General features: G+C 33.9%; 7 protein-coding genes across 9 annotated transcripts; 5 read left to right on the forward strand and 2 right to left on the reverse strand.

Annotated features, from left to right (window-relative positions):
* Positions 1 to 4,000: 4,000 nt before the first annotated feature.
* On the reverse strand, positions 4,001 to 6,583 carry LOC139092354 (uncharacterized). The gene is made up of 3 exons (XM_070642706.1): positions 6,480 to 6,583; positions 6,317 to 6,406; positions 4,001 to 4,394 (listed from the first exon to the last, which is right to left on the reverse strand). Exons 1-3 carry the CDS (start codon positions 6,518 to 6,520, stop codon positions 4,085 to 4,087), a joined length of 441 nt encoding a protein of 146 aa, XP_070498807.1. The 5' UTR covers positions 6,521 to 6,583; the 3' UTR covers positions 4,001 to 4,084.
* A 3,126-nt stretch (positions 6,584 to 9,709) lies between these two features.
* Nopp140 (nucleolar and coiled-body phosphoprotein 1) lies at positions 9,710 to 13,556 on the reverse strand. 2 transcript variants are annotated; one of them, XM_070642561.1, is made up of 4 exons: positions 13,394 to 13,556; positions 12,054 to 13,220; positions 11,372 to 11,584; positions 9,710 to 10,206 (listed from the first exon to the last, which is right to left on the reverse strand). In XM_070642561.1, the coding sequence occupies exons 1-4, from the start codon at positions 13,484 to 13,486 to the stop codon at positions 10,051 to 10,053; spliced, it is 1,629 nt and encodes a 542-aa protein (XP_070498662.1). In that variant the 5' UTR covers positions 13,487 to 13,556; the 3' UTR covers positions 9,710 to 10,050. The 2 variants fall into 2 exon arrangements, with proteins under 2 accessions (XP_070498662.1, XP_070498661.1); XM_070642560.1 differs by lacking the exon at positions 11,372 to 11,584 and having other exon boundaries at positions 10,064 to 11,081.
* A 57-nt stretch (positions 13,557 to 13,613) lies between these two features.
* On the forward strand, positions 13,614 to 14,703 carry LOC139092259 (S-adenosylmethionine mitochondrial carrier protein homolog). Its single transcript, XM_070642595.1, has 3 exons — positions 13,614 to 13,761; positions 13,827 to 13,968; positions 14,030 to 14,703. Exons 1-3 carry the CDS (start codon positions 13,693 to 13,695, stop codon positions 14,671 to 14,673), a joined length of 855 nt encoding a protein of 284 aa, XP_070498696.1. The 5' UTR covers positions 13,614 to 13,692; the 3' UTR covers positions 14,674 to 14,703.
* A 108-nt stretch (positions 14,704 to 14,811) lies between these two features.
* On the forward strand, positions 14,812 to 18,841 carry ema (C-type lectin domain containing ema). The gene is made up of 7 exons (XM_070642540.1): positions 14,812 to 15,278; positions 15,351 to 15,490; positions 15,546 to 16,709; positions 16,868 to 16,987; positions 17,098 to 17,550; positions 17,610 to 18,174; positions 18,297 to 18,841. The coding sequence occupies exons 1-7, from the start codon at positions 15,076 to 15,078 to the stop codon at positions 18,691 to 18,693; spliced, it is 3,042 nt and encodes a 1,013-aa protein (XP_070498641.1). The 5' UTR covers positions 14,812 to 15,075; the 3' UTR covers positions 18,694 to 18,841.
* Positions 18,842 to 20,265: 1,424 nt separating this feature from the next.
* LOC139092181 (glutathione S-transferase-like) lies at positions 20,266 to 21,537 on the forward strand. Of its 2 annotated transcripts, XM_070642501.1 has the most exons (4): positions 20,266 to 20,395; positions 20,458 to 20,604; positions 20,909 to 21,076; positions 21,145 to 21,537. In XM_070642501.1, the coding sequence occupies exons 2-4, from the start codon at positions 20,472 to 20,474 to the stop codon at positions 21,453 to 21,455; spliced, it is 612 nt and encodes a 203-aa protein (XP_070498602.1). In that variant the 5' UTR covers positions 20,266 to 20,395; positions 20,458 to 20,471; the 3' UTR covers positions 21,456 to 21,537. The 2 variants fall into 2 exon arrangements, with proteins under 2 accessions (XP_070498602.1, XP_070498601.1); XM_070642500.1 differs by having other exon boundaries at positions 20,328 to 20,604.
* Positions 21,538 to 21,845: 308 nt separating this feature from the next.
* RpL3 (ribosomal protein L3) lies at positions 21,846 to 24,603 on the forward strand. The gene is made up of 6 exons (XM_070642528.1): positions 21,846 to 21,965; positions 22,151 to 22,343; positions 22,538 to 22,706; positions 23,103 to 23,238; positions 23,572 to 23,961; positions 24,156 to 24,603. Exons 1-6 carry the CDS (start codon positions 21,963 to 21,965, stop codon positions 24,495 to 24,497), a joined length of 1,233 nt encoding a protein of 410 aa, XP_070498629.1. The 5' UTR covers positions 21,846 to 21,962; the 3' UTR covers positions 24,498 to 24,603.
* Positions 24,604 to 24,793: 190 nt separating this feature from the next.
* Positions 24,794 to 25,447, forward strand: Lamtor5 (Late endosomal/lysosomal adaptor, MAPK and MTOR activator 5). The gene is made up of 3 exons (XM_070642714.1): positions 24,794 to 24,944; positions 25,006 to 25,117; positions 25,179 to 25,447. The coding sequence occupies exons 1-3, from the start codon at positions 24,848 to 24,850 to the stop codon at positions 25,252 to 25,254; spliced, it is 285 nt and encodes a 94-aa protein (XP_070498815.1). The 5' UTR covers positions 24,794 to 24,847; the 3' UTR covers positions 25,255 to 25,447.
* The last annotated feature ends 1,488 nt before the right edge of the window (positions 25,448 to 26,935 follow it).

Here is a 26,935-nt window from a genome sequence, read left to right on the forward strand (position 1 = left end):
ATGGGGTTTGGGGAAATATTACATTTTTTTCTTTATCATTCTTTTTGTCATGATATTCTGACTACATCATACCCTCCCACTAAGTCTAATAACTCATGCTTCGAACCCAATTCTCATCATACCTAGCAGACGTCATTTACAAACGACCCCCACGTAAAAAGTTTTTAAGCTCAATAAAATCTCATTATTTTTGTGTAAAGTATAAAGCAAAGAGACAAAAAAAGAATGAAAAATTTTCAAAATATTGATGATATTATTACTTAAAAGCAGATGAGATACATTTTATATTCCTCAAAAAAATCAATGTCAAATGAACTTGTTTTTATTCATAATACTATAAAATCCGAGAATACTTTTTATATATATAAATATATATTTTTTCATGTGACAAAACATTCTACTTATACTATTATTTGTTGAGAGAGAGAGAGAAAGAATAAACATGATATAAAAAAAAGAATGGAACGTGATGTTACGCATTTTTGGATATGCTTTGAGTGCAAATTTCAGATCCCATTGTGTACCTTAATTTTCATTATCTGTCCAGTGATGACTGCTTTTTGTTGGAATATGAAATTTTATTCGCTCGTGTGTGCATTTTTAAATTAGTGATATAACCAGGTATCAGGTAAGTAGCCTCGAGGAATGATCGAGGGGGACAGCATGTGTGGTGAAATAATTATTTACAAGAATTTTTTGATGATTTTTATTACAGATTCTGGTTTAAATGAAGACATTTTTTGAATGGTAAGCATCAAATGGGGGCGTTCACTTGTTACGTGACGCAAAATTTTGATTGTTGAACACCCCTTTTCCTACCCAGGGAGCAAAACTCGTCTTCACCCCTTTGAGCGAACGGATACCAGTTTATTAACCTACGCGGGATATCTTCTCCCCACTCTTCCCAAAATATTCTACCCTACCCTCCCCGAGATATCCTAACCTACTCTACCCAGGATATCCTACTCTACCCAGGATATCCTACCCTATTTGGGATTTCCTACTCTACCCGGGATGTCTTACCCTTTCCGGAATATCCTATCCTACACGAGATATTCTACCCAACCATACCTACCCGGACGGGTCTTTCCTAGATTATTTCACTTTATCCTATCCCAGATACTCTTAGGCTGAAGGAGAAGTGGGGTAAACTAAAATAGCCCTGCATATCCGTGTAGGGTAGGTTAGAATTTCCCAATTAGACTAAGAAACCGATCTCTACTCCATTGATAACTAATGATCCACATCGTTTAAAGTTCATCATAAGCAACAAAGGTATTCAATTTATGCATATGTACCCCTTTACGTCTAGCTTCAAAGAATTTTATTTTTTATCATAAATTATCATTTTATTCAAATTCTTTTTACCTTTTTCAGTAATTTTGCATTTTTTGTTCATCTCAACTTAACCCCCTGCTGCAAATAATATTCTCAACACATGGAAGCTGCTAACAAAACACGAGAAATAACTTCTATTAGGAGCTCATCACATGCCACATGTCATGAAGCAGATAATTTTAGTTAATTTAGCATGAAGTTGATTCGTGATCGAGTCGAGAGTCGTATTGGATTTCCACACATGCCAGTCACAACTGGAAGGATGATCGATGTAGGACAATCATGGAAATTCATACTTAACTGCTACCTTTCATCATTTATTACAGTCAGATAGACGATATTCATTGTGATTAAATGTTGTATATGTAGCTTAAATGGTGTCTCATTACTCATCTTAACAGAAGGTTGTCACAAAAGTGTTTGTGTTTATTTTTCATGCTTTACATGGCAGGTAATAAAATCCTTTTTATGAGCTAAAAAACTAATATTCTTAGTATTGGGGGTTGTTCGTAAATGATGTAGATTAGTGACTTTAAAGACATTCCAAAAGAGGTTCTAATGGATAAATTGGGGAAATTTGGTTCTATTTTTGAGAAAAATCCTCTAAAATTTCTGGATGTATCTATGAGACCCATTCTTCCATTTTGTACCGTCACCTACGGAGATCTACATAAGACTGAGAGTGATACTTGTTCAAATTCCTAGAATAGATCTTTTGCTGATTACGGTTGCAGAAACAAAATTTCTCAAGCTCATCCACAATATTGAGGTGTTGAATTCAGGGATTGGTTTCTTGGCCTACTCGATGCATCCTATCTAGTCCCGTTCCGAGTCCCGAAAATCTTAAGGGAACGGGATTTCGGAAAAGCATATCCTACCCTCCCCTACCCCGGAGCTATCCTAAGTTACTCTACTCCACCCTATCCAAGGTACTCTTGGGCTGAGGAAATAATGTGGTTGGGTCCTTCATCGATCAGGGCTATCCTAGGATATATAATGCTTGAATGTAATGCTTGAACCAGTCTAATGAGCTGGAGGCACTGTGCTTTAAATCTATTGTATCCAAGAATAATCTACTCCATTATATCCATGGTAGGGTGGGATAGGGTAGGATATCCTGGTAAGATTAAGAAACCAACTTCAGGGGCGTATTCAGGAGACAGAAAGGTGTTGTGGTGAACCTTACTCTAAATTCAGGGTTAGGGCTTCGTCCTTGATTACAATAAGTATGTAAATCACAGCTCCCAGATCCATTATACATCAATTTAGATCCAACCCCACATATTCCTTAGAAATTTTCTATCTTAAGGCATCAAAATAATATTGAAAATCAAGCTCAATTACGTCACCGTACGAAATGTCAGGAAAATATCTTTCACATTCATTGTCATCAGCATTTTCTTTTGAGGATATAAAGTCATATGATAATAGATGATTTCAGTACCAAGATGAAAATTTATTTTTTGTTTTGATTTTTACAGTATAATGAGAAAGGGTTGTCATATCCTTTTGGCATTTATCAAGATCTAAGAAGATATATGTACCGAAAATGTATAGCATAAAAGGGGAATTAAATATGTATGTTTGAATGCTTCCAACTAAAATGTTTGTTAAATCTTTAGGTCTTATTTTTTGGTGAGGCTTGTAATTACTCGTGTTTTTGAAGAAAATATACTCATTGGATTATCTGAAAGGAAAGGATGAAGATGTATGCATAAACAAAATATTTATCCTTCAACTCTTTAATTGAGTTAAAATATTCCTGGAAACTTAAAGCATGTGGAGTCTGAGGAGAGTTTAATACGGGGGAATAGAGCTATATATAGATGAATTTGCCAGTTTAAGATTAAGGCTGTTGTGGCCGAATGATTAAGTAACAGAATTGACAACTGTATCACTTCTTCATGAGTACATGGGTTCGATTCTCACCATAGTTGACAAAAGCCATTTGTAGAAGGAGGCAACCTGTAAATGGGACCATCGGGAGAAGGCTGCAATCTGCGTAAGAAGTCATCTGCAGAATCCGTGATTCGGCAAGCTTACGTCGATTAACTTGTACTTGCATACCACACTATGATTCTTACCTGATACGGATCCTGGCACTTGATACCAATTATGGAATCTGTTATCCATCTTGACATGTGCTACCGATCCTTTCATCTGATATCGATCCTGACACATGTTATCGATTATGGCATCTAATACCGATCCTGGCACCTGTAACCGATTATGGCATCTGATACCGATCTCAACACATGATACTGATCTCTCATTATATAGATTGTATAAATAGTGTTGCCGATATGACAAGTATTCGCACAAAGCTCTCGTCTGCCCATGACAAGCTTATCAACCTATGTAGAACTTAAGGTTACATTTAAATGCTTTCCATCTGTTTCTTTTCCGGACAATGTATATTAGGAGCGTAGCCAGAAATTTCCAAAAAGAAGAGGGTTTTTAGGACTCTCAGAACTAACCTTCCCCTTCCTCTAAATACACTCCTGATATATATACGACCGGATGAAATGAATGAAACTCGTAAAATGCCTAGAATAGAATATTATGCACAAAATATAGGTTACCCACCTGCTAATCTCACACTTCTTAGTGACGTCAAACATAATTTATATCTGAAAATTAACACTTACCAGAACTCATCACATGAATTAGAAAACATTAAAGTTTATTTGGACACAAAAAAAAAAAGTCCATAAAAATATCAACAAAAATTTTAGTTCAATAAACATCATTTTACATTTCGTACATTCAGATCTCGCATGCCTTCACACTTATTTATAATTTTAATTCCAATGCTTTTCTTTATGTCATTAGCTTTTTCGACGTGATGAATTCTTTCATAAATTCCACTAAGCATACCCAAATCTTCCAATTCACGAATAAATTCTTTATTGTCGTGTAAATCACATGGAATTTTTATTTCGTCTCTAACACGTTGACGAGCGTTGTTGATGGCATCGTCACAACCTTCATATTCAAAAGATAATGGACTTTCCTCAAATTTTACATCTCTCAGCTTGCCATCATTGTAAAGGTGCCTATGAAAATGAGAACAGAAAATAATGACCGAGATTTAACATTTTTGGTGATTGATACTACACATATGATGAAATGGACGTAAGTTTGGGGATTGTTATTGTTTCAGAGATTAAAGCGCATTTTTGGAGTGACGTGCTGGATATGGGAATTAGGGTTTAAATACAAAGCTAATCTGTTTCCAGAAATCGTGAAGCTCTCATATCAAGCCCTAACAGGCAAAGAGCATGCCTTTATGGCACAGGAAGACCAGTTCGGTACCTAAATGCGATCTCGTTACCTATTAGGGAAATATATTTTGAAATCCTTGCCAAAGTAACGGTCGTAAATTCTACAAATCTTTATGTCTTTCTGAGATTTTAACAAGTTTCCCGAGCGCAACAATGAGATCAGCATCCACGACCGCTGTGCCGTTAGGGCGACATCGTGTCTTATCGTTTCTACATCGACGTTGCAGCAGTAAGTAAGACCCCAAATAACTCATTGTGCTGTTCAAAGAATCTCATAGTAATACAAAAGGCATATCCATTGTCTGTAATTAAATTTCTAAGCGGATTTGAAAAGTGTCATAGGCACAATGCACCTTACAATTGTATTGAGATGTGGCTATATAATTGCTAGATTTTATTGTACGATTTTGATTTTCAATTAACGATTCCTACTCTAATGTATGCTGGATTAAGTGTATATGACAATCAGTGAAGTGATTCTTATATTGACTACAGATGATGTAGAATTAAGAATGCAATTCTCATATATTGGTTTCTAGGAAATTTTAGCTCTTCTTTTGAGTGCTATTAGCATAAATTGAATACTTTAAGGTCTGTTCTATCAATATCCTTTAGGATAATAGCATGAAGGGTAATGTTCCTAATCTTATTCTTAGTTCTTCTTATAATTAATTCTAAATTATCCTTCCTATTCGCGACTATTAATTGTTTAACGAGTAAGGGTGTGTCAGACCTCTCAGTACTTAGTAATCTAGCTTAAAGTGGAATCAGAACCACTCCTCTGATGACATTATTGTGGAAGACTGTAAGCTGCGTTTACATGATTCGAAAATGGTAAGTTTTCTCCTGACAAGTTTCGAACTCATGATCGCAGGTTTGCTATTGCAATAAGTATGTACCGAAGTACTAGACCGTTCAACCACCGATCCACTTCGACTCATAATTAGTTAGCAAGTTAGTTAGCAAGTTAATCGGCTGGAGAATTCGCTTCAAACTCAATATTAAGACTTCGGGTTTTTTGCATCTGATAGATATTGGTTATGACAAGAACTGATTAGTTTTTGGAGCTATAAAATGCTTCTAGTGAGGCACATGATGTAAAAAGCTGTAATTTTTTGCAAACTTATAGCCGATTATTCCAAAACACATTCTGAAAGAAAGCACTAATATGGAATATATTGGATTCGAACCAACGACCGAAGTCGAGTTGCAATATCAAATTTGAGCTAAGTGTCCAGAGGAGTATCTAAAGACAGGGGATATATCAGGAAGGGTGAGGACGGGTGTTGTGGTGCTCTCCTGCAAACCTCTACCAATCACCCCATCCCATAGACTTAACCGTATATATGATTAACAAAGTTAAATATAAGCTATGCTGAAGAATTCGTTAGAATTATTAACAGAATTATGAAGGCGTAGCTAAATATTTTGCGACAAAATCAAAAAATAAAGCATCAAGGCTTTTCTTAGAATCTTTTAAAAACATTTATTCTCAAAGGCAACAGCTTCTGTATCTGAATTCGTAGACGGATATTTGAATGAAATATTACTACACAGAACGCCATGGCTACATCACATCAACGTCAGTCAAGTAATTTGTCAGAATAGAAAAGTAATTTTTCAAAGCAAAATGCAGGCAGCAGCAATAAAAAGAAAAAAAAGTCAGTTGGGCAATTTTTCCACATTTTACTCACCTAATGACGCATCTCTCGGCATGACGATTCACGGAATTGTTTATTATAAAATAAATAAGAACAGCCGAAATAGCCAAGATTATGAGAAAGCTAAATAGCGAGAAGAAAAGATGCAACATATTTTTAAAAATAGATTCATGCCTTTATTTCCTTTTCTACGAACCAAACGATTATACCGGTCGCGATTTTACATTTACTTCCCATCGTGACTTTCTATTAATTCTTCTTTTGATCTCAACTAGTCGACTTTTTTATGATGACTGATCATAAAAAATCTAAAATAAATTCTCACAATCATAGTCACCCGAGCGACACAAATGAAGAAGCAAATGATGCAAAACAGTCTGTCACAGTCAAGAACCGTACAAATTCTTGATAATTTGTATGGTTTTGTAGAAAAACCATATAAATTATCAATATTTTGTACGGTTTTTGCCTGTCACAGACACCTGTTTTACAACTCTACTTTAAAGGCACAGCTGAACCTCTTTACTATACACAATATGAAACCCGCCTAAATTTGGTAGACATATGGACGTCAAACATATGGACTTCCATTTGGTAATAACAACGGAGGTTTAATGGAGCCTTCTTCCAGAGTATGGTCGTCTCAAATTCGAGTTTTTCGATATTAGATTGCCGAAAAATTCAAACTCAACTTATTTTGAAATAAAAATTTACGTTACGAAGAAAAGTAAAAGTAACGGTCAAAAAAAAATTTAAATATTACGGGAAAGCCACACTCTGCCTTCTTCATGTGTATCTCTCGGGTTAGGCGCTCAAAAAAAAAATGACAAAAAATATTATTATTATACACATAGTTGAGTCACTGAAAATGCCATCGTCAAGTGTCAATTATTTTTTGCGAAATAAGTTCAATTTATATGAACTTCGCCTTCGCAAATTGGTTCTCATTTTTTTTTTCGTCTTCGCTTTCTTAGCGCGAGATGGTGAAAATTGTTCAAGCTGGACGAGTGTAGTAGATGTGCTCAGATTGTCTAATATCAATTAATTTTTTATGAAATTAAGTTTGATGATTGATAAATTGGTTGCTAAGTTCAATATCTAAGTATATCAAATATATGTATCTTCAATATCCATGTATGTATTTGTTTATTGATCATGAAAAGATGATATGATGACCAAACGTAAGTATCGGAGAACATATGACGTAGGATAGGCACAAAATGAGGCTAAGATCAGTTTAACTTATCGATTTTACAGAATCCGGCGTTAAGACAGTCACGTTGGCCTGGGGTACTTATTGAATGATCTAAACCGTGAAGATTACTTATTTAGAAAGGTTAAGGGTCAAGCAGACTCCTCCTCAAAGTCCATTATGGAACAAACATTCCAAACCAATCTGACTTCGTTCCTGACGCAGTGTATCTTTGGGGAATATCCCTCAATGATTTTTCATCTGAAACAGTCATTGATTAAGATTGTGTTGCTTATTAAATTCTAGGGTTCGGTTCAAGAACCGCAGTCTTGCAATTACTGCATATTAGAATCGCATTTTTACAGTTTTCGACACCTTATAGTTCCAATTCCAATGATAAAGCCAAATAGCTTAGTTGTCTAAGCACTTGATAGCCAATCGAGAGGTGAGAGCTACGATTCCCCCCAATGGATGAGTTTCTATTTATTAACAATTTCTATTAAATCTCATCGTTCGTCCAAGACAGCATTCCTGCATTTTCTGTCTACAGGACTGGAGTTTTAGACGAACGCTTATTAAATTCCTTTACTAATTCTCTAAAAATACCTAAATGACGAAGTTTAATGACATTTTTTTGTTTCTAAAGGAATATTTAAAAGTCTCACCGCTATAGCAACAGGTTGATGCTCAAAGTAAAGTGTTTAGGTGTAAGAGTTCTGATGAATTTTAATCAAATTTATTACAAGTATAACTTAGCCACAGGTAATGACTATGACAGTATTGTTTTTACAGCAGCAGGATAATTTATTTAAAAGTGATTTAAATAGATTTTGATTAAAAATTCTCTTAAGGTTGATGATTTTAAAAATTCATTCATTTCAGTCTGTGCTTTAAACTTGTTATCCTTAAATGTGAATAAACATAAAAGCTGCTACTGAGCAAACTTCCACAATTTGATGGAAATGAATATTTCAAGGTTTTATTTAGATGATTTCAAGGCCTTCTATGATTGCATTTCGTAAAGGTCAAGATCAGAAATGTAAATAGAAATGATCTCGGAAAATTGCCTTCTGTCAAGTGCTTTTTGATGATAAAAAACTGTGTAACCAGGAGATTTACATGCTAAGCTTTTATTGGACCAACTTTAATGTTTGTTTTGTGTTCATGTTTAGTAAAACATTCTTATGTTTACATAAGTTTTAAATTCTTTTTTGAGTTTTCTTCATGTTGTTACTGTTTGATTAACATTGCGGATGACTTTACATTGGCTGAAATGTCTGGATATGAGGTTTAAGAACATGTTTTCTTGGTTAAAAAGATCAATTTTAGAATCATAAACAAAAGAAACTACAAGAACAATACAATTCCTTATTGGATCATCAAAAAACCATACAAATGTTTACATCTATTCCAAACAATTTCATAAAATTCAATACCAATGAAAAATGCATCAGAATTTTCTAAATCAGCTTAGACAGCAAGCATCATAGCAACCTAATCTAATTTAACATCAATTTCAAATGAAGATGTTCACCAATTTCCATCGCAGCTGACGTCCAAAATGTTTATAAAATTGTACTTAATGATCTGGAATTAATAAAATGTATTTCGTAAATCAATCATTCCTATACAGCATGGGAATTGGTGAGAAAAGAAATGTAATCTGACAGATTTTCATGAAAATCTCTCGTACGTAAATCTTTCAATTGACAAATAATTAACATGCATCGTTCGAAGATGAAGAAACCTGTGTGGGATGAAAGTAAGTCAATATTGTTGTGCCAAAGCAGTTTAAGCTTACAATTTATGAGATTTCAAAAGTGTAAACAGCTTCTCATAAACACCTTAAATGATGTTAGCAGCTCGTGTATTCCCAAGTCAGTGCATTAAATAACAAGAACAGCATTGCTACATTTTCTGCGTTTTGGATGCACAGGTCTGCAGATTTTGATTGTATCTTACAGTTCAACCTAAGCAAACTTACACTTTTAACGTATTTTAAAATTTCAAACATCAAAGGGTCTGCAATTATGAAAATTCAAATTCCTAGAGTCCGTTAGAATTAAAAATTCCAAACATCAAAGGACCTGCAAGTACAAAAATTCAAATTCAAAAAGACCGTTAAAGATTCAAAATTTCAAATGTCAAAGGACCTGCAAGTATGAAAATTCAAATTTCAAAAGACCGTTAAAAAATTAAAACAACATTTTTTTGATTTTCAAGATTTTCCGTTACTTTCAGTTATTTATTATAGTTATTATATGTTCCTTAATTGTATAATGCAGTAATATGTAGTGCTACTTTTGAAAAATTCACTTAATTATTATAAATTTTTCTATGATTAAGAGACTTACAAATTTGTATTTTTATTCTGTATTAAAGTTAGGGATAAAAATGCTTTCCTTGAATATTTTCTGTTATTTGAAATAATAAAAAAAATGTGAAATTAAAATTTGTTTTTCTGCGACACAAAAAAAATTCTAATAATGATAATCATCAACCATTTAATTATGGTTAGTTGTTGACTGTCACTTATCAGCAATTGCGTCGCTGTGTATGTTTTTATACTAAATTCTTAATCAGTAAATTTAATAGAATTAACACCGAAATCGATAGCTCCACCACGATAATTTCCTCTCTTCTTTTTCGTCTTTTCATGACGGAAGGACTTTCCACGTGTATGCTTCAATATTTCATTCGCTTTCTCACCCCATGATCCACGAGCATTTATCTTTTATTTTTTGATTATTTTTTGAAAATGATAAAAGTAATTTTTGTGTGAAAAAGAGAATAGAATTTATAATCAGTATTAACATTTAATATAAAATGTACACTTTTATATCCTTAAAAAAATTATTATTGATGCAGTTCTAAACACTTAATTCAATGAAAAGATGCTGAACAAGAATTGGACACTTAAAAATTTAATTTTAGAAATAAATTGTCAGAATTTACAAAGTTTCTGTCTTAATCAAGTCATAAAATCTTGTCTAAGTGGCCAAGTCTTGCATAAAAAAAAAACTATAATTCACGAAACTTTGTCAAAAAAACGTTCTAAATTTAATCAAAAGTGATCTTCTTATTTGCTGGAGGCGTCGATTTATTGTCAAATCCTCCGAATGATTTATTAAATCCACCACGTCCTCCTCTACCGCCACTACCACCACGATTTCCTCCTCTATTTCCACCACGTCCTCCTCTGAATCCACCACGTCCACCACTTGCACCAGTTCCACCACCAACAACTTCTGAATCTCCTTTTGGTGCATTACAACGTTTACATTCGGTTCTGAATGCAAAATTGTCATTACTACATTGTGAACAGATCCAATCACCAGGCTTATTGCCAAATGCATTTCCTTGCTTTGGTGTTCCAGCATTTCCAGTTCCTTCTTGACCATCTTTTGTTGTACTACATCTCTTACATTCAGTTCTGAATGCAAAGTTATTCATTTTACATTTTGGACAATCCCAATCACCATCACGTCCTTGTCTCTCGCCACCGAATGATTTTCTGTCATTTCCTCTGGCACCACCACGTCCACCACGATCATTACGTTCAAATTTAGGTTTGCCTCCAAAACCACTCTTATTATTATTATCAAACTAGACATTTTTTCATTGTGCATCAATGGATATTTTTTTAAGGATTTTTTGCATGAAAAGAGAAGAAAAAAATAAAAATTTTTATTAGCTTATTTGTTGGACATCTCGAGCTATTAAATTTGATTTCCATAAATTACACACGTTATAAGTTTAGTGTCCGTTTTGTACATTAACGACATATTAAAAAGGATGCAAAGAGAATGTCCTTAAGCTAATTCTACATTTTTTTTTTCTTTTTCTTCTCTTTTCTCGCTTTCTTAATTTGCAGCTTGTATAAAAAGGACACTAACCTTTGCATCAAATGAATTATCTTGTAATCTATCGTCGACTTCTATAGTTTCGTCTTTAACACGACGGAATCTCTCAATACCTCGTCTTTCATCCGAATTTAATGATTTTCTATTATTTTGATTTTTATTTTTGTTGTTAATTGGAGTAATTGAGGTATTGAAATTGTTAAAACTATCATTTTTTTGCTTAATTATCGGTGTAGACGATTGTTGCTGCCGAAAATAAAATCATTTTTACACTCATGTATTTCGAAACATGTGCGAAGCAAGTTAAGAGGGAAAAGATAAATAGCAAAAAATGTTGGAGGTTAAATTCTACCTGCTTTGAAATAGAAGTCTGTGTAGTGTGAAAATGTGTTGTGGAATAAGTTGTGATTTTATGATAAGTTTTAACGAAATTTTAATATTCAAATTTTTGAACCTAAAAGTAACGAATTTTCAGAAATAGGAAATTTTGCAAAACTTTTTCAAATTTTGAAATTACGTTAAATTTTTGAACTTTTTTGATTTTTCTGATCCACAAAACTTCCTCAGCACACAAAAATCAGCACAACACGACTCTTTTCATAAATATTTTGATCGAAATATTTCTACACGTTCTACATATTAAAGTCATTAAAGTATTTTTTATGGATACCAAAAACTATAGACATCGAAAATTGTAATGGAATGTTTGACTCACCTTTCCTTCGCCAGACTTGACAAAATTGTCATAAGCTGCCTTTTTCACAATTGGTTGCTCTTCCTCTTCATCATCATCAGCCTTACGTTTGTTATTTTGTTTTGGCGTCTTAACAAGTGCTGGCTTTTCGTCTTCCTCTTCTTCGTCGTCATCATCATCATCATCGTCTTCATCGCTTGATTCCTTCTTAGCAGGCTTTGCTGGAGTTGCAGCCTTTGCTTTTGGTGCTGGCTTAACTTCTTCCTCCTCTTCATCGCTGTCTTCCTCTTCTGAGCTTGATTCCTTCTTCTTTGCGGCTGCAACTGGTTTTGCAGCAGGCTTGGCAGCAGCTTTTGGTGCTTCCTCTTCCTCACTTGAATCATCATCGTCGCTTGATTCTTCCTTCTTTGCAGCTACAACTGGTTTTTTGGCAGCAGCGACTGCTGGTTTCTTTGCTGGTGGAGCTTCGTCTTCTTCGCTTGAATCCTCTTCTGAACTTGATTCCTTTTTCTTTGCAGCGACTGGTTTAGCGGCAGGCTTGGCAGCAGCTTTTGGTGCTGGTTTAACCTCTTCTTCCTCGCTTGAGTCTTCTTCTGAACTTGATTCCTTCTTTTTAGCTGGTGCTGCTGTTTTCTGAACAGCAGGCTTAACTGCTGGTTTTGCTTCTTCTTCGCTTGAGTCTTCTTCTGAGCTAGATTCTTGTTTCTTTGCAGCTACTACTGGTTTCTTGGCTACAACAGCTGCTTTAGGTTTTTCTTCTTCCTCACTTGAGTCATCATCACTTGATTCTTCCTTCTTTGCAGCTGCAACTGGTTTTTTGGCGGCGGCGGCGACTGCTGGTTTCTTTGCTGGTGGTGCTTCATCTTCTTCGCTTGAGTCGTCATCACTTGATTCCTGTTTCTTTGCAGCTGCAACTGGTTTTGCTGGTTGTGCCTTAACTACTGGTTTTGCAGGTGCTTCTTCCTCGCTTGAGTCTTCTTCACTGGATGATTCCTTTTTCTTGCCATTTCCATTTGCGACAGCTTTGCCATTTGCTGCTGGTGCTTTCTTTGCTGGGGCCTCTTCCTCTGAATCATCTTCTGAACTTGATTCTTGTGCTGTAATCTTTGCAGGAAGCTTTTTCGGTGCACTTTTCTGATAAAATTGGATTACTTCTTGTAATTTTGGACATCCAGCTGGTAATTTACCCTAATAAGATTAAAAGTGATTAATAAATAGGTATAAGTATAGCTAGAAGCTTGTTTTATAGTAATAACGCTGTTTTAAGTGAATTAACAAAAATGCGTTTTGGGTAAAAAAAATGTGGTCAAAACGTGAAAATATTTTAAGTAATTTCTAGCTAATAATTCAATGATACTTACAGCTTTCAGCTTTGTCTTGACTGTTTCTGCCAATATTTTATCTTTTGTTGATAAATATTCGTATATAAATGCGTTAATTATTGAAGCATCCATTTTTAAGTCTGTCTTTCACTGAATTTTTGAAAATAAACCTCGTGTTGAAGCGGAGCTGTCTAGCAAAATGTGCTTTTGTTTGTGTTAGTAACATTCAAGTTCAATATTTAGGTTCAAAATTATTTTAAGTTCAAAAACAATGTTTACATTGCAATAATTTAATTTATTATGATTTTAGAGTAATACACTCATTGATTTAATACATCATGACTGAATCTGTGGATTTAAGCGTACCGACTTTTCATAAACCAAATTTGTACTGGACTTCATTAATTGTAAGTTGCGTTTTCTAAATTCATCTTTATCATTCATTATATATTCCATTTTAATTAACTTATAGGCTGGTGGATTCGCTGGATTAGTCGTAGATGTTGCGCTATTTCCAATAGATACTGTAAAAACACGTTTACAGAGTGAAAGAGGATTCTGGAGAAGTGGAGGATTTAGAGGCATTTATAAAGGCTTAGGAACCGCAGCTACTGGTAATATATGCATTAATCAGTTCCAACATACTTAATTAACATCATTAATTATTAATTTTAGGATCCGTGCCATCAGCAGCATTATTTTTCGTTACTTATGAATCCATTAAATCGGCCCTAAGCACTCCAAATTCAAACCAAAGTCCTTTCGTTCATATGTTTGCAGCATCATGTGGCGAGATCATAGCATGTCTAGTAAGAGTTCCTATAGAAATAGCAAAACAGAGGAAACAAGCGATGCTAGTCAAAAAAGGAACGACTTCATTTCAAATACTATATCAAGCATTTCAGGCAGAAGGATTGAGGAAGGGAATATACAGAGGATTTGGAATAACTATAATGAGAGAAGTTCCATTCAGTTTCATCCAATTTCCATTATGGGAATATCTTAAAACTCAATGGGAACCGACAACTGGATTAACATTAAATCCAGCATTTGTTGCTTTGTGCGGAGCAATATCTGGAGGAATCGCAGCTGGTCTGACAACTCCACTTGACGTCCTTAAAACTAGAATAATGTTAGCGGAATCAGCACAAAAAATATCTTTTTATAGGATATTTAGAAATATTTATCGAGACAACGGCATACGAGGATTATTTGCTGGCTTTGTACCTAGAGTTATGTGGATCACATTAGGAGGTGCCGTATTCTTCGGATTTTATGATCTAACTACAAATGTTTTACACAAAAATAATTATACATAGAAATTTTAATAAAATGTAGAAATTCCAAAAGTTAAAAGTATTTAAAACATAATTGCCAAGAACTTAATCAAAAAATAACGATTGAAATTTTTTTTAAAATCATCCTTGAAAATTAACGGTTCAAAATTATTCAAATTTATTCATTATTTACGTTTTAATCTTAAATTTTACAAATTTGACGTATTAATATTGAAGTTACAGTTTGTAGACAAGATAAGAAGCACATCTATAGTTTATCAGGAACAAAGCAGCACGAAAAATAGTGTAAACACAAAACTTGTGAAATTTTGCATGAATTCACCAAGAAAAAAAAGGAAATTTCAAAACAAAGTCGAGAAAAATTAATAAATTTCACAAAAGATCCATTTAGAGCTTACACAAATTGATTATGAGCAGCATACAATGTTTAAATCAAGAAGTTGGTTTGGATTGACCGTAAGGAGTCCCAAAAATCGCTTATCTCTAGAAAATTTAAAGAATTTATTATCAGTTCTTGAGAAAAATCAAACTGTATCTGAAAATAATCGTGGATTACTCGTTGAGTCATTGCGATGTATAGCAGAGATCTTGATTTGGGGTGATCAGAACGATGGTAGTGTCTTTGAGTGAGTATAATTAAATTTTTCGAGAAAATTTCTTCTGCAACCTTGAAAAAAATTTTTTCTTTCGTTCCTCAGTTTCTTCCTCGAAAAGAATATGCTTAGCTATTTCCTACACATCATGCGTCAAAAAAGTGGTGGATCTAGCTTTGTATGTGTTCAATTACTACAAACCCTCAACATTCTATTTGAAAATATCAGGAATGAGACTTCACTCTGTAAGTGACTAAAAGATCCAGTAAGCCTTGATTCACCTAACTTATCTATTTTTAGATTACTTGTTGAGTAATAATCATGTCAACTCAATCATCGTACACAAATTTGATTTTTCGGACGAGGATGTTATGGGCTATTATATTCTGTTCCTGAAAACTTTGAGTTTAAAACTCAATTCCCACACAATTCACTTCTTTTATAATGAAACGACTAAGGATTTTCCACTTTATACTGAAGCTATCAAATTTTTTAATCATCCGGAATCAATGGTGAGAATCGCTGTGCGAACAATATCATTGAACGTATACAAAGTCGATAACGAATCCATGCAACAGTTTATAAGAGACAGAACTGCAGCACCTTACTTCTCAAACTTAGTTTGGTTTATTGGAAAACATATTTTGGAACTTGATTATTGTGTCCGAAATGATACAGATCATCAATCACATCATCGATTGTCAAATCTTGTAGCTGAACATCTAGATAGTTTGCATTATTTGAATGATATTCTTTTGTTGGAAATTGAGGGACTTAATGCCGTTCTGACAGAACATTTGCTCCATAAACTATTTGTTCCTCTATACATCTATTCATTGACACCGCCCACACCAGATTTAGCAGTCGTTACCAGAAATCTTGCTGCTGTTCTTAACAAAATTGTTGATATTGATGACGTTCAAGAGACTTGTGATAATCCGAGAGTTTCAAGCATTGTTGCTTTATTCTTATTGTCTTTAGTGTTTCTTGTGATAACGCATAGTCCCTTAGTGCATGCTCTAGCATGGGTTCTACTCAATGGTGATCATAGTGTCTTCAAAGAAGGCGCTGCTGAAATTCTCAATAGCTATATTGAAAGACGTGAAGTTGTTACTTTAGGATTTGGACAGCCACGTGAAAGTCTCGAAGAGGCATTGGACTCATCATCGTCAATTAACTTATCACCATCATCATCTGAGAAGGAAAGCAGTTCCTCATCACCAAGAACTCATCCAAATAGTGAATCGACTGTTTCTGTATCTGCAGAAGCAAGTCTTAGTGAGGAGATGGAGAAAGTCAACATAACGGACGAGGAAAAAGAGCAAATTTTGGAATCATCATTGAATCTGCAAAAAAGCAGCAGACCATTCTTGGACATGATTTTACATTCATTAGATTGCAGTGAAAATGATTATATTGCTTTATTAGCTTTGTGTCTTTTGTATGCACTGGCTAACAACAAAGGTGAGCATTAATTCAGTTAATTACTTTAATTATTTCATTTCCTTTGTCTAACTACTTAAAATGCTCTCAATTTATGGGATATTTTAGATGGTAACATGATTGTTGATTATTATAATTCACGTACAGTGTCTAATGACTTTATATGATCTCATTTACAGGCGTTAATCAAGATTGGCTTGACTTAGTGCTCAATAAATCATCGTCAACTGTTGCATCGAAATATAATGGCATTTTAATAGAGAAACTACTGAATATTATTCATAATTCGAGTCAGCCATGTAAGTATATTGAGTATTATGACTTCTTCATTGTGCTATGCATGTATTGCAGAATCAATGAATTAGTCATGCTGTAAATGTATTACAACTAATTCTTATATCATTTTCAGCATGCCGAATACGACTTGTGACAATAGAACTAACATTAAAATTATTAACTCAATTACTGGTTACAAATCCATCGCAAATTCCAGAAAATCATCGAGCATCATTATTACAAGCACGTACGCAGTCAATGACAGTGCTCAAAAACTTTTACAAATCCGAGGATATATTCCTTGACTTGTTTGAGGATGAATACAACGAAATGACGAAATCAAATCTTAATGTTGAGTTTCTGTGCATGGATTCAGCAATTTTATTGCCACCAACTGGAACTCCATTAACCGGAATTGAATTTAGTCGTAGACTTCCATGCGGTGAAGTGGAAAAGGCTAGACGTGCAATAAGATTCTTCTTTTTAATCCGTAAAATGTGCCAAAGCATTAATAATGAGGTTGAGCAGTTACTTCCACTCACAAATCCTTTACAATGCGTTCAAATTGAAAATGCTCTTGATTTAAGTAAGTTCCTTTGTTCTTATGCTAATTTGCTTAATACTGAGTCATGTTCTATTTTACAGATAATAGTGATCTTATAGCATGTACAGTCATCATGAAAGATGGAACGAAGTACCGTCGATTTTTAGTTATTGATGTACTTCAATTAATTCTAGTTGAGCCTGATCCAAGGAAATTGGGTTGGGGTATTGCTAAACTTGTTGGATTCCTTCAAGATGTTGAGGTTCTTGGCGATAAAGACGATTCAAGATGCTTACATCTAACAATTCATAGAGGTGGACCAACAACAAATCGTATGCCAATTTTATCAGCAAAATTTATATTCGATGATCATATCCGATGCATGGCAGCTAAGCAGCGATTGACGAAAGGACGATCGAAAGCAAGGCAAAAGAAAATGTATCAAATAGCACAATTATTGGAGATACCGCAATTAAATGAATCCCCAACACCAATTTATTCGTCAATGTTGAGGGAATCGAGAACAGCAAGGACACCGCGTGAGCACAGGCCTTTATTTAGCACTTCAAATCGCATTCCAGGCGTTGCGTCTGCATTGAGACGTGAAAGTATGCCATCTGGAAGTGTCAGTCGATGTCAAATTGTTAATCGATCATCTGTTGAAGGGTAAGCTTGAGTTTTTGGAATTGTACGGTTTTGAAGCACACTTTTGGAATTGTATGGTTCTAAAATGAGAATTTGTATGGTTTTGAAAATTTAAAATATTAATTTTCGTTAATTCTCTCCAGCGAATCATCTCGTCATCGCAGTTCTTCTACAAAGTCAAGCACTCCAGTCGGCACGCCAAAACGAGATGGAAGTAAAAATCGATCACATTCAGGCACGCCAAAATCTAGAGATTCAAGTCCTCGTGTCATTCGGCCAACTTCTGAGGAGATTCCTTTAGAAAATCTGAATTCATCCAGTCCACCATCTCGCTGCTCTTCAAATGCTCCATCGCGTTCCCATACACCGTCTCGTTTAACAACTGATTCTACGAATGGTCTATCAATTGCTAAAGAGACAGTTCCAACAACATCCAATGGAGATGTCGTTTTAAGGCAAAGATCCGAAGAAACATCATTTATGAGCGGAATCAATGAAGAGAAAGAGAAACGAAGGAAAGGAATGATTGAAACTGTATAAAAAACCTATATCACATTTATGGAACGTACTGTAACTAATTGGAATGTCCATTTATAATAACCATTATTGATTGTTTAACTTTGTTAATTTATTGGGTAAAGAAATATATATTGATGAATAAAATTAATGTCAATAGATTAAAACTAAACCACAACTACGCCTTCCAGTGACTTTACTCTTATCAGTAGCGGTATTCTCTCTCCTAGAGAGTCACTTCGTCTGCAAAAATTGTAGATGTTTTTATTATGGTTTTTCTCCCAAAATACGACGATTAAGGCTGAAAGGTTATAAATGCATTAATATTGAGTATTAAGGCTTCTTCTTCTTGTCTAATTTAAGCACTTTAATGCCTTAAATTTGATTATTCACATTTAAGCACCAATAAATCCACATATACTCACCACAAATAAACACAACAAGCAATAATATCAAAATATTAAGGACATAAGGTAAAACTGGATTAAGAAGTATCCACAAAATAAATATGCAGTACAAAAATGACACAGAAAGTATTAAGACACATTTGAGCACTTTTAAAACAACACTTATCAAGTAGGACGTCATTTTGACATTAAAAATTCTTTATTTGGAGGGAAAAAAATTGCAATTAGACATAAAAGATTATTTAGGTACGCATGTAATGTGGCAGCTTCATTCTCATGAATAATGTGGTTAAGAAGAATGATACAAAGATGAAAGTAAAGCCTAAGAAAGTAAGAAGAAGCTTGCTTAATTTTGGAGATCCTACGGAAGCAACATCCATAATAATGAAGCCTAGACCTGAAATATCTTATTGTCAATACCTTGTTAGTGAAAATTAAATGATTTTATTACTTCCAACGGTGAACAAGAATGAAGCAGCAAGACCTTCTAAAATGTACTGTCCGTTCACTCTGTTTGGCAAAAATGAAACGGGCTTGGAATGTCCGTTTTCAAATGTCCTTCCAATTGATGGCGGCTCATTGATTACGTCGTAAATTATCCCTTTAAATTCGAATTACATGTACTGGATGTTAATGGTAAAATTATAAATAGGATTACGAACCTGCACATAGTAGGAAATAGGAGATTAATACGATGAAAAACGTAGTTTTTGCGCACGGAAGTATAATTGATGATTTCTTAAGCTTTAAATTCGGTGGTTCAAGCATCAAAAACGGGAACTTGTACATTAAATCTAACATTTTCTGACTGTTACTTTTATTACACTGTAGGAACTACTTGAATGATTTTATGCTTAATATTTAATTTGTAAGGATGACGTCACTGAAAATTCGTTGCCTACCCAAGTAGGCTTAAGATAATTCAAATTTTCAAAAACTGTTAATTTTGAATTATAAGTTTTAATCAGTGTTAATGAACATTAAAGTACAAAATAAGCTAAATCGCAATTAATGTTGAGAATATGAATGATATCTAGAAGTTTGCAATATAAATAAAGCACTGAAACCTTTAAAACTCATAAATATCCAGAGTTTAATCAAAAATACGTTAAAATTTGAAATTTTACGTAATCGCGCACGTCGCGAAAATTCAAATTCTTATCAACCGTTTGTAAGCTGAATAGCATTTTATCTTTTGTTTTGCCGGCACTATACTCATTCTTCTTATTCTTTATCGAGAAAAAATATAGCAAGCCATTTCTGAATTGAATTTCATTTGTCTCCTGCATTTCGAACTATCTAGACGTCAAGAATTTATCGTAAGTCCATTCATCATTGATTAATTTAATTAACAATCATTAATTTGCATTTAATTACACAGAACTTCCATCAAAAATGCCAGAATATAAGATTCAATATTTCAATGTCAAGGCTTTGGCCGAACCATTGCGTTTCCTTCTTTCCTACAAGAATATTCCATTTGACGATGTAAGAATCCAAAAGGAAGACTGGCCAGAAATCAAGAAAAGTAAGTAAATTGATCTTTAATTAACTTTTTATGGTGACTTGTAAATTTTCTTGGATTTACGCAATTTCTTATTAAGATAAGGATTAAGTAACAGCTATTAAGTATATTTGCGTTTATATCAGTAAATATTAACTGATAAGTATGCTTGTGCTATGCACGAGAAGCTTAAAATCAAATATTTGCTGATGAATTGACAAAAATTGCTAAATATAGCCTGAAGATACTTCTAGAGCTTAATATATGCACAGATGTTGCTAATTTAGACATAATGTACTGATAACTTTATATCAATATCTTTAAATAGCAATGCCAATGGGTCAAATGCCGATTATGGAAGTTGATGGAAAGAGAGCACATCAGTCACTTGCTATGGCCCGGTATCTTGCTAAACAAGTCGGTTTGAATGGAGCAAATGATTGGGAAGATTTAGAAATCGATATGGCCGTCGATACAATCAATGATTTCCGCAACAGTAAGTTAATTCATGTATAGCAATTGTAACTTGATACTTATGTGCTTCATATTTATTAATCCATATAGAAATCGGCGCTGTTCAATACGAGGCTGACGAAGAAGTTCAAAAGAAGAAGCGCGTCACATTAGACAGCGAAATCATTCCATTCTATTTGGAAAAATTGGAAGCTATGGCAGCAGCTAATGACGGTCATTTTGCATTGAGCAAGTTGACATGGGCTGATTTGTACTTCGTTGGAATCTTGGACTACTTGAACTTCATGGCTAAGAAGGATTTGACTGAAAATCATCCAAACTTGACTAAAGTTAAGGAAACCGTTCTTGCTCTTGAAGGCATCAAAAATTGGGTCGCAAAGCGTCCAGAAACTGAATTGTAATTCTTTTGATAAGGCTATTTACCTGATATTGTATTCGTGTGCATTTGCAGTGAAATAAAATTTCTCATTATTTTTAAAAGTATTTAAATTCTTAGTTTTGTTTCTTCTGTTCATAATTAGTTAAAGTCAGTGTCAAAACGAATAATATGAATTTAACGTATTTTTTGGTTTTAAATGTAAACAGCTCTTTAATTTTGTATTTCAGAACCGTACAACAGAAATTATTAACAATTGTAGGGTTTTAAAATTAATTCTTTACATTTCATTGAGTTAAGACAGCGATTTGGATCAAATGAACTCCTTCCCACACATATCAAATGTTCATCAAACATGATACAACAAGCTGTATAAAATTAGATGCTCAAAATAGGAAAATAATTGTGCAAAAAAATAACGGTTGAAAAAATTTCAAAAATTTATATTTCTGAACGCACCGAAGTCGACTTCACAAGTCGAGACACGATTATCGTTCTTTTTCAATAAACCTGCAAAGAAAGCAGACGTATAATGGTAAGTGTCTAAAAAATTTCACAATTTCTAATTGATTTAATTGAATTAAAGTATCATTTAAACACACTAAAGCTTACTTTAATTACAATTAATGTGAATAAATGGTATAATTAATTAGAAATACAGTGAATTTAGTGCTTGAAAATTTTTGAGGTTAATTTTTTTTTCATTTAATTTATTTTTAGTCTCATCGTAAGTTCTCTGCACCTCGTCATGGTTCTATGGCCTTCTACCCAAAGAAGCGTGCCCAACGCCATCGTGGTAAGGTCAAGGCCTTCCCAAAAGACGACCCATCAAAGCCAGTCCATTTGACATGCTTTATTTCATACAAAGCTGGTATGACACACGTTGTCCGTGAAGCCGACCGTCCTGGATCAAGTATGTATTATTTTTAACCTTATTTCCGGCACATTTTCCTTTTATGATGAGTATTATAAAACGTTTACAGTATTTACTGAAATCTATGATTACAAACCAGCAAGAACTAGGGCGAACTGATATATTTCCATTAATTTACTCATCATAAATTAGTTACTAGACCAAATTATTAATTAAATTTTCTAATCTTATAGAGATCAACAAGAAGGAAGTCGTTGAAGGAGTTACAATCCTTGAAACCCCACCAATTGTCGTTGTTGGAGCTGTTGGATATATTGAAACTCCACATGGTCCACGCGCTTTATGCAATGTCTGGGCTCAACATTTATCAGAAGAATGCCGTCGTCGTTTCTACAAGAATTGGTGAGTAAAATATAAAGTATTTAGAAGCATTAAATGCAATTTTGGACAATATAATTAATTGATGATCCCTAGAATTATATGTGATTTCGGAAAGAATATATGTCGAAACTTTTTCACTGCTGCTTTCCTTCTGATAAAAAATTATTGTCCAAAATCAGTTTTAGAGACGTTTATTGTATCAAGTATTAATCATACTCTGAACAAAAGCTTTCCCGAGCCAATTTATTGGATGAGAGCTATAATTTGAGTCATGAGAGCCGCATCAAATTCAATTGATGTATGGTGAACATGATCAGGAACAGTAATCTCCGCTAAAGCACTGTAGCGTGACTTTATGAGATCTGTTGCCTACTTTTTCTCTCTATTTACACGCTATTTCGTCTGGTCATCTAATAGGTATTCAAGCAAGAAGAAGGCTTTCACAAAGGCCAGCAAGAAATGGACAGACGATTTGGGCAAGAAGACAATTGAAGATAACTTCAAGAAAATGATCCGTTACTGCAAATATGTTCGTGTCATCGTCCATTCCCAAGTAAGTAAAAATTCTTAATTTAATTAAATTTTTATGCGACATTACCTGATTCACGGCGGACTAGTTAGTCTTTCGGGATTAATTGGACTGCTGTGGATCGAAATCCGGGGGCTGGCGATGATTTTCAATTCATAGGTCGTTCCTCAATGTCGCAAATTAAACGCGATCATGCATTTGTATGATCCAAACATGATATATTCCTTCGCTCTTGTAAAGTTCCTATGGGACCATGATTACATGAGGCGACCATATCAAGTACAGTCTCAACTTCCTTCAAAATATAACATTTTGACTTACTAGAATCTCTTAACTAATAAATTCCTTTATTCACAGATCCGCTTGATCAAGCAAGGCCAAAAGAAGGCTCACATCATGGAAATCCAATTGAATGGAGGAACCATTGAAGACAAAGTCAACTGGGTCAAGGAACATTTGGAAAAGACCATTCCAGTCTCAAATGTCTTTGGACAAGATGAAATGATTGATTGCATTGCCGTTACAAAGGGTAAAGGTTTCAAGGGTGTCACCAGCCGTTGGCACACAAAGAAATTGCCTCGTAAGACGCACAAGGGTTTACGTAAGGTTGCTTGTATTGGAGCTTGGCATCCAAGTCGTGTAGCCTTCACTGTTGCCCGTGCTGGTCAGAAAGGTTACCATCATCGTACTGAAATCAACAAGAAGATCTACCGTATTGGTGTTGGAATCCACACCAAGGACGGAAAGGTGTGTATTATGCTGCATATTTTACTTGACTTTGAGGATTTTAAATGATGTAAACCATATTAATGAGCCGAAAATATAACATTAATTTTGAAGATACCTACGTGGTTACCAAATGATAGGACTGATAATAGCTTTACATCATCAAATTCCTTAATATTAGAATTCCAATACTAATTCCTTTATTTCATCTATAGGTCGTCAAGAACAACGCTTCAACTGAATACGATATCACCGACAAGTCAATCACACCAATGGGAGGTTTCCCATTCTATGGTGAAGTCCGTAATGACTTCGTCATGCTTAAGGGAAGCTGTGTTGGTGCCAAGAAGCGCGTCATTACATTGAGAAAGTCATTGTTGGTACACACCAGCCGTATCTCATTGGAATCAATCAATCTTAAGTTCATCGATACAAGCTCCAAATTGGGTCATGGTAGATTCCAAACAAGTGGTGATAAGTCACAATTCATGGGTGTCCTCAAGAAGGATCGTCTTCGTGAAGAGAAGGTTACTCTCGCTGCCGCTGCAAAGAAGTAAAAAGAACCATAAACTGAAAATATGTATAAAAGATTTTTCGTAGTCTATTATCATCTGAAAAATACGAAAATGATTAAAATAAAGGATTAAACTTTAAATTCCTTAATTATGAATTTTATTGACATTTTATACTTTTCAGGCTATACATTGAAATTTTACTTCCAGAAAAAGGTTGCTTGTGAATTTAAATCTTGTAAATTTTAAGCCGGATTAAAATAAATCCGATGGCTTCAAAAAATAACGGTCAAAAATAATTCAAATGTCTATGGGGACTGTGACTTTTTGTAAATATTGACAAATTTTTTATCAACAATTTCACTGACAAAGAAAACAAATAACAATTAAGCATAATGGAGGCCAAAATGGATAGTATCTTAGATTCAATGATGCAAAGGGATCATGTAACAGGTGTACTAATAGCAGACAATCAAGGATTATCATGTGGAAGTGAGTTTATTGAGATAATAATAAAATTTATGAAAATTCTAATGTAATTTATGAAAAATAGCAAGAGGATCGGCACATTCACACGCATCAGGTTTAATAACAGCACTGTCTCAACAAGCTGCAAAGATTCACCCAAATTTAGATGCACCAGTTGTCATTTTAGAGTCAGAAAAGTGAGTATAAATTTGCTGGATGTAAATAAAAAAATCTAACTCATTTATTGTCAATTTACAGCACATCTGTGACGATATCAAAGTATGGACCGCATACTGGTGCCATATACAAAAAGAAATCTCCATTAAAGAAGTAAATATAAGAATCATTGAGCTAATAAGACTAAGGAAATAAAAAAATGCTGTGGATGTGAACATAAAATATTAAATTTGCGAGATTTTTTTGTTTTTGTTTTTAGTGCCGAGCAGCACTCAATAAAAAATTAAAGATGAATTAAGAAGAAAATGATGTATTATGTCAATAAAATATAAAGCTTTTTATGATCATCATTTTTTATTATTTTATCTTTGAATTGATGGGAAAATTTGTAAGCGATTTTTAATGGAAGGAGCAAAAAAGGCAATGACGAAGAAGGAAAAGTAATTCTTCAATTTTCTTCCGTAATCCATTTTATGATCTATGCATGGATTTTTCGAGGATATCAAATTTCTTAGATCCCATAAAAAGAGACTATTGGTAGAAGATTTAGGTCTATTGTCTATGACTTATGACTATGGTCACTTTGTTATTGAGGAATTTTATATTCTTGTGATGTTTTGTAGCAGGTAATAAAATTCAAAATTAACGTCTAAAAAATATTTGAAATATAACGGTCGAAAAATATTTGAATTAAAGTTCAAAAATTCAAAATTTGAACTTCAACTGACGAAATGCTTTTCTTTCAGAAATTCGTGGAAAATCCAACAATAATTCAGAGATAGACTCATGCTACAAAGTAAATTCGAATTTAAGAAGCACAACAGTCATAAAACAACGTCTATTGCCACAAAAGAGGATATTTCGTGTCATTGCTACCTGGAATCTCGAATGGAAACTTCCAATAAATCACTTCCACTAAAAAGCACTGGAAAATGCATTTTCCAATTATAGAAAAAGTTTTTCATTGTAAATGAAAATATCAGAACTCGACGGGAATGCCTTTTCTTCCACCCATAAGAATGTGCTGAAATTTTATTTCCCACAGTTCATGCTTTTCGTACATTATAAATCAAATAATACATTATTATATCATATATGAAGATTTTTTTTTTTAAGATGAATGAATACTAAATCTGACGTCTGAATGATGAGAAATCCCTCCATTTAATGCACATAACAACAATATTTGTCAGTTCCTTATTCTCATTGAAGCATTTAATAAATTCTATTGTGACACTAAATGTGAGAAAATTTCGCACTTCTTACACCGAAAAGACTTCCTCTATTCATGACAATAAAGTGACATGATATGAAGTGTCTGTAAGGAAATTTTAATAATAGACTATGTGTCCATTCTAGCATAATGAGGAAAATCTCTTACCAATTTTCATCAAATAGTATACAAGTTCATTGTAGCATAAAGAACGGAACAAGCAGCATTACATAGCCTTTAATATAGTACTGCCCGATGCTGATTAACTGGATGACTGTATGTTTGACCGTTATTTTTCCAAAACTATTTTGAACTTTAATTTATTCAAATTATTTTTGACCGTTATTTTTTGAATTTTTTTCGACCGTTATTTTTCAAAATTTTTCTGACGGTTATTTCATAGCATGCTGATTCATGACGGGCATCATGCAACTCTAGTTATCCATATTAAGCATGAAGATTTCCTTCCCCAATCTACACACTTTCATCTTTTCTCCTTTAATGATAAAAGATCGGTCATCATCATCATTATCATCGACCTCGTCTTATTTCGGCCTAAATGATTCCACACATTTTTGCCTCACTCTCTATCTCACTTTTTAAGCATAATTTTTTTTTTTTTGCA

Source organism: Chironomus tepperi, unplaced genomic scaffold (genome assembly GCF_022539635.2).
Source record: "Chironomus tepperi strain 1889 unplaced genomic scaffold, CSIRO-AGI_Ctep_v1 contig_298, whole genome shotgun sequence".
NCBI lineage: Eukaryota > Metazoa > Arthropoda > Insecta > Diptera > Chironomidae > Chironomus > Chironomus tepperi.

Coding starts and splice junctions, on each gene's coding strand:
- LOC139092354 (XM_070642706.1), bottom strand. CDS start 6,520: ATGGGAAGTAAATGTAAAATCGCGACCGGTATAATCGTTTG. Junction 6,407..6,479: donor GCGACCGGTATAATCGTTTG/GTTCGTAGAAAA, acceptor CTCGCTATTTAG/CTTTCTCATAATCTTGGCTA. Junction 4,395..6,316: donor GCCGAGAGATGCGTCATTAG/GTGAGTAAAATG, acceptor TCATTTTCATAG/GCACCTTTACAATGATGGCA.
- Nopp140 (XM_070642560.1), bottom strand. CDS start 13,486: ATGGATGCTTCAATAATTAACGCATTTATATACGAATATTTATCAACA. Junction 13,221..13,393: donor TCAAGACAAAGCTGAAAGCT/GTAAGTATCATT, acceptor TAATCTTATTAG/GGTAAATTACCAGCTGGATG. Junction 11,082..12,053: donor TCAAGTCTGGCGAAGGAAAG/GTGAGTCAAACA, acceptor AAAAATGTCTAG/TTTGATAATAATAATAAGAG.
- LOC139092259 (XM_070642595.1), top strand. CDS start 13,693: ATGACTGAATCTGTGGATTTAAGCGTACCGACTTTTCATAAACCAAAT. Junction 13,762..13,826: donor TGTACTGGACTTCATTAATT/GTAAGTTGCGTT, acceptor ATTAACTTATAG/GCTGGTGGATTCGCTGGATT. Junction 13,969..14,029: donor CTTAGGAACCGCAGCTACTG/GTAATATATGCA, acceptor TATTAATTTTAG/GATCCGTGCCATCAGCAGCA.
- ema (XM_070642540.1), top strand. CDS start 15,076: ATGTTTAAATCAAGAAGTTGGTTTGGATTGACCGTAAGGAGTCCCAAA. Junction 15,279..15,350: donor AACGATGGTAGTGTCTTTGA/GTGAGTATAATT, acceptor TTCGTTCCTCAG/TTTCTTCCTCGAAAAGAATA. Junction 16,988..17,097: donor TCATAATTCGAGTCAGCCAT/GTAAGTATATTG, acceptor TATCATTTTCAG/CATGCCGAATACGACTTGTG.
- LOC139092181 (XM_070642501.1), top strand. CDS start 20,472: ATGCCAGAATATAAGATTCAATATTTCAATGTCAAGGCTTTGGCCGAA. Junction 20,605..20,908: donor CTGGCCAGAAATCAAGAAAA/GTAAGTAAATTG, acceptor ATCTTTAAATAG/CAATGCCAATGGGTCAAATG. Junction 21,077..21,144: donor AATCAATGATTTCCGCAACA/GTAAGTTAATTC, acceptor TAATCCATATAG/AAATCGGCGCTGTTCAATAC.
- RpL3 (XM_070642528.1), top strand. Junction 23,239..23,571: donor GTGTCATCGTCCATTCCCAA/GTAAGTAAAAAT, acceptor CTTTATTCACAG/ATCCGCTTGATCAAGCAAGG. Junction 23,962..24,155: donor TCCACACCAAGGACGGAAAG/GTGTGTATTATG, acceptor TTTCATCTATAG/GTCGTCAAGAACAACGCTTC.
- Lamtor5 (XM_070642714.1), top strand. CDS start 24,848: ATGGAGGCCAAAATGGATAGTATCTTAGATTCAATGATGCAAAGGGAT. Junction 24,945..25,005: donor TCAAGGATTATCATGTGGAA/GTGAGTTTATTG, acceptor TATGAAAAATAG/CAAGAGGATCGGCACATTCA. Junction 25,118..25,178: donor GTCATTTTAGAGTCAGAAAA/GTGAGTATAAAT, acceptor GTCAATTTACAG/CACATCTGTGACGATATCAA.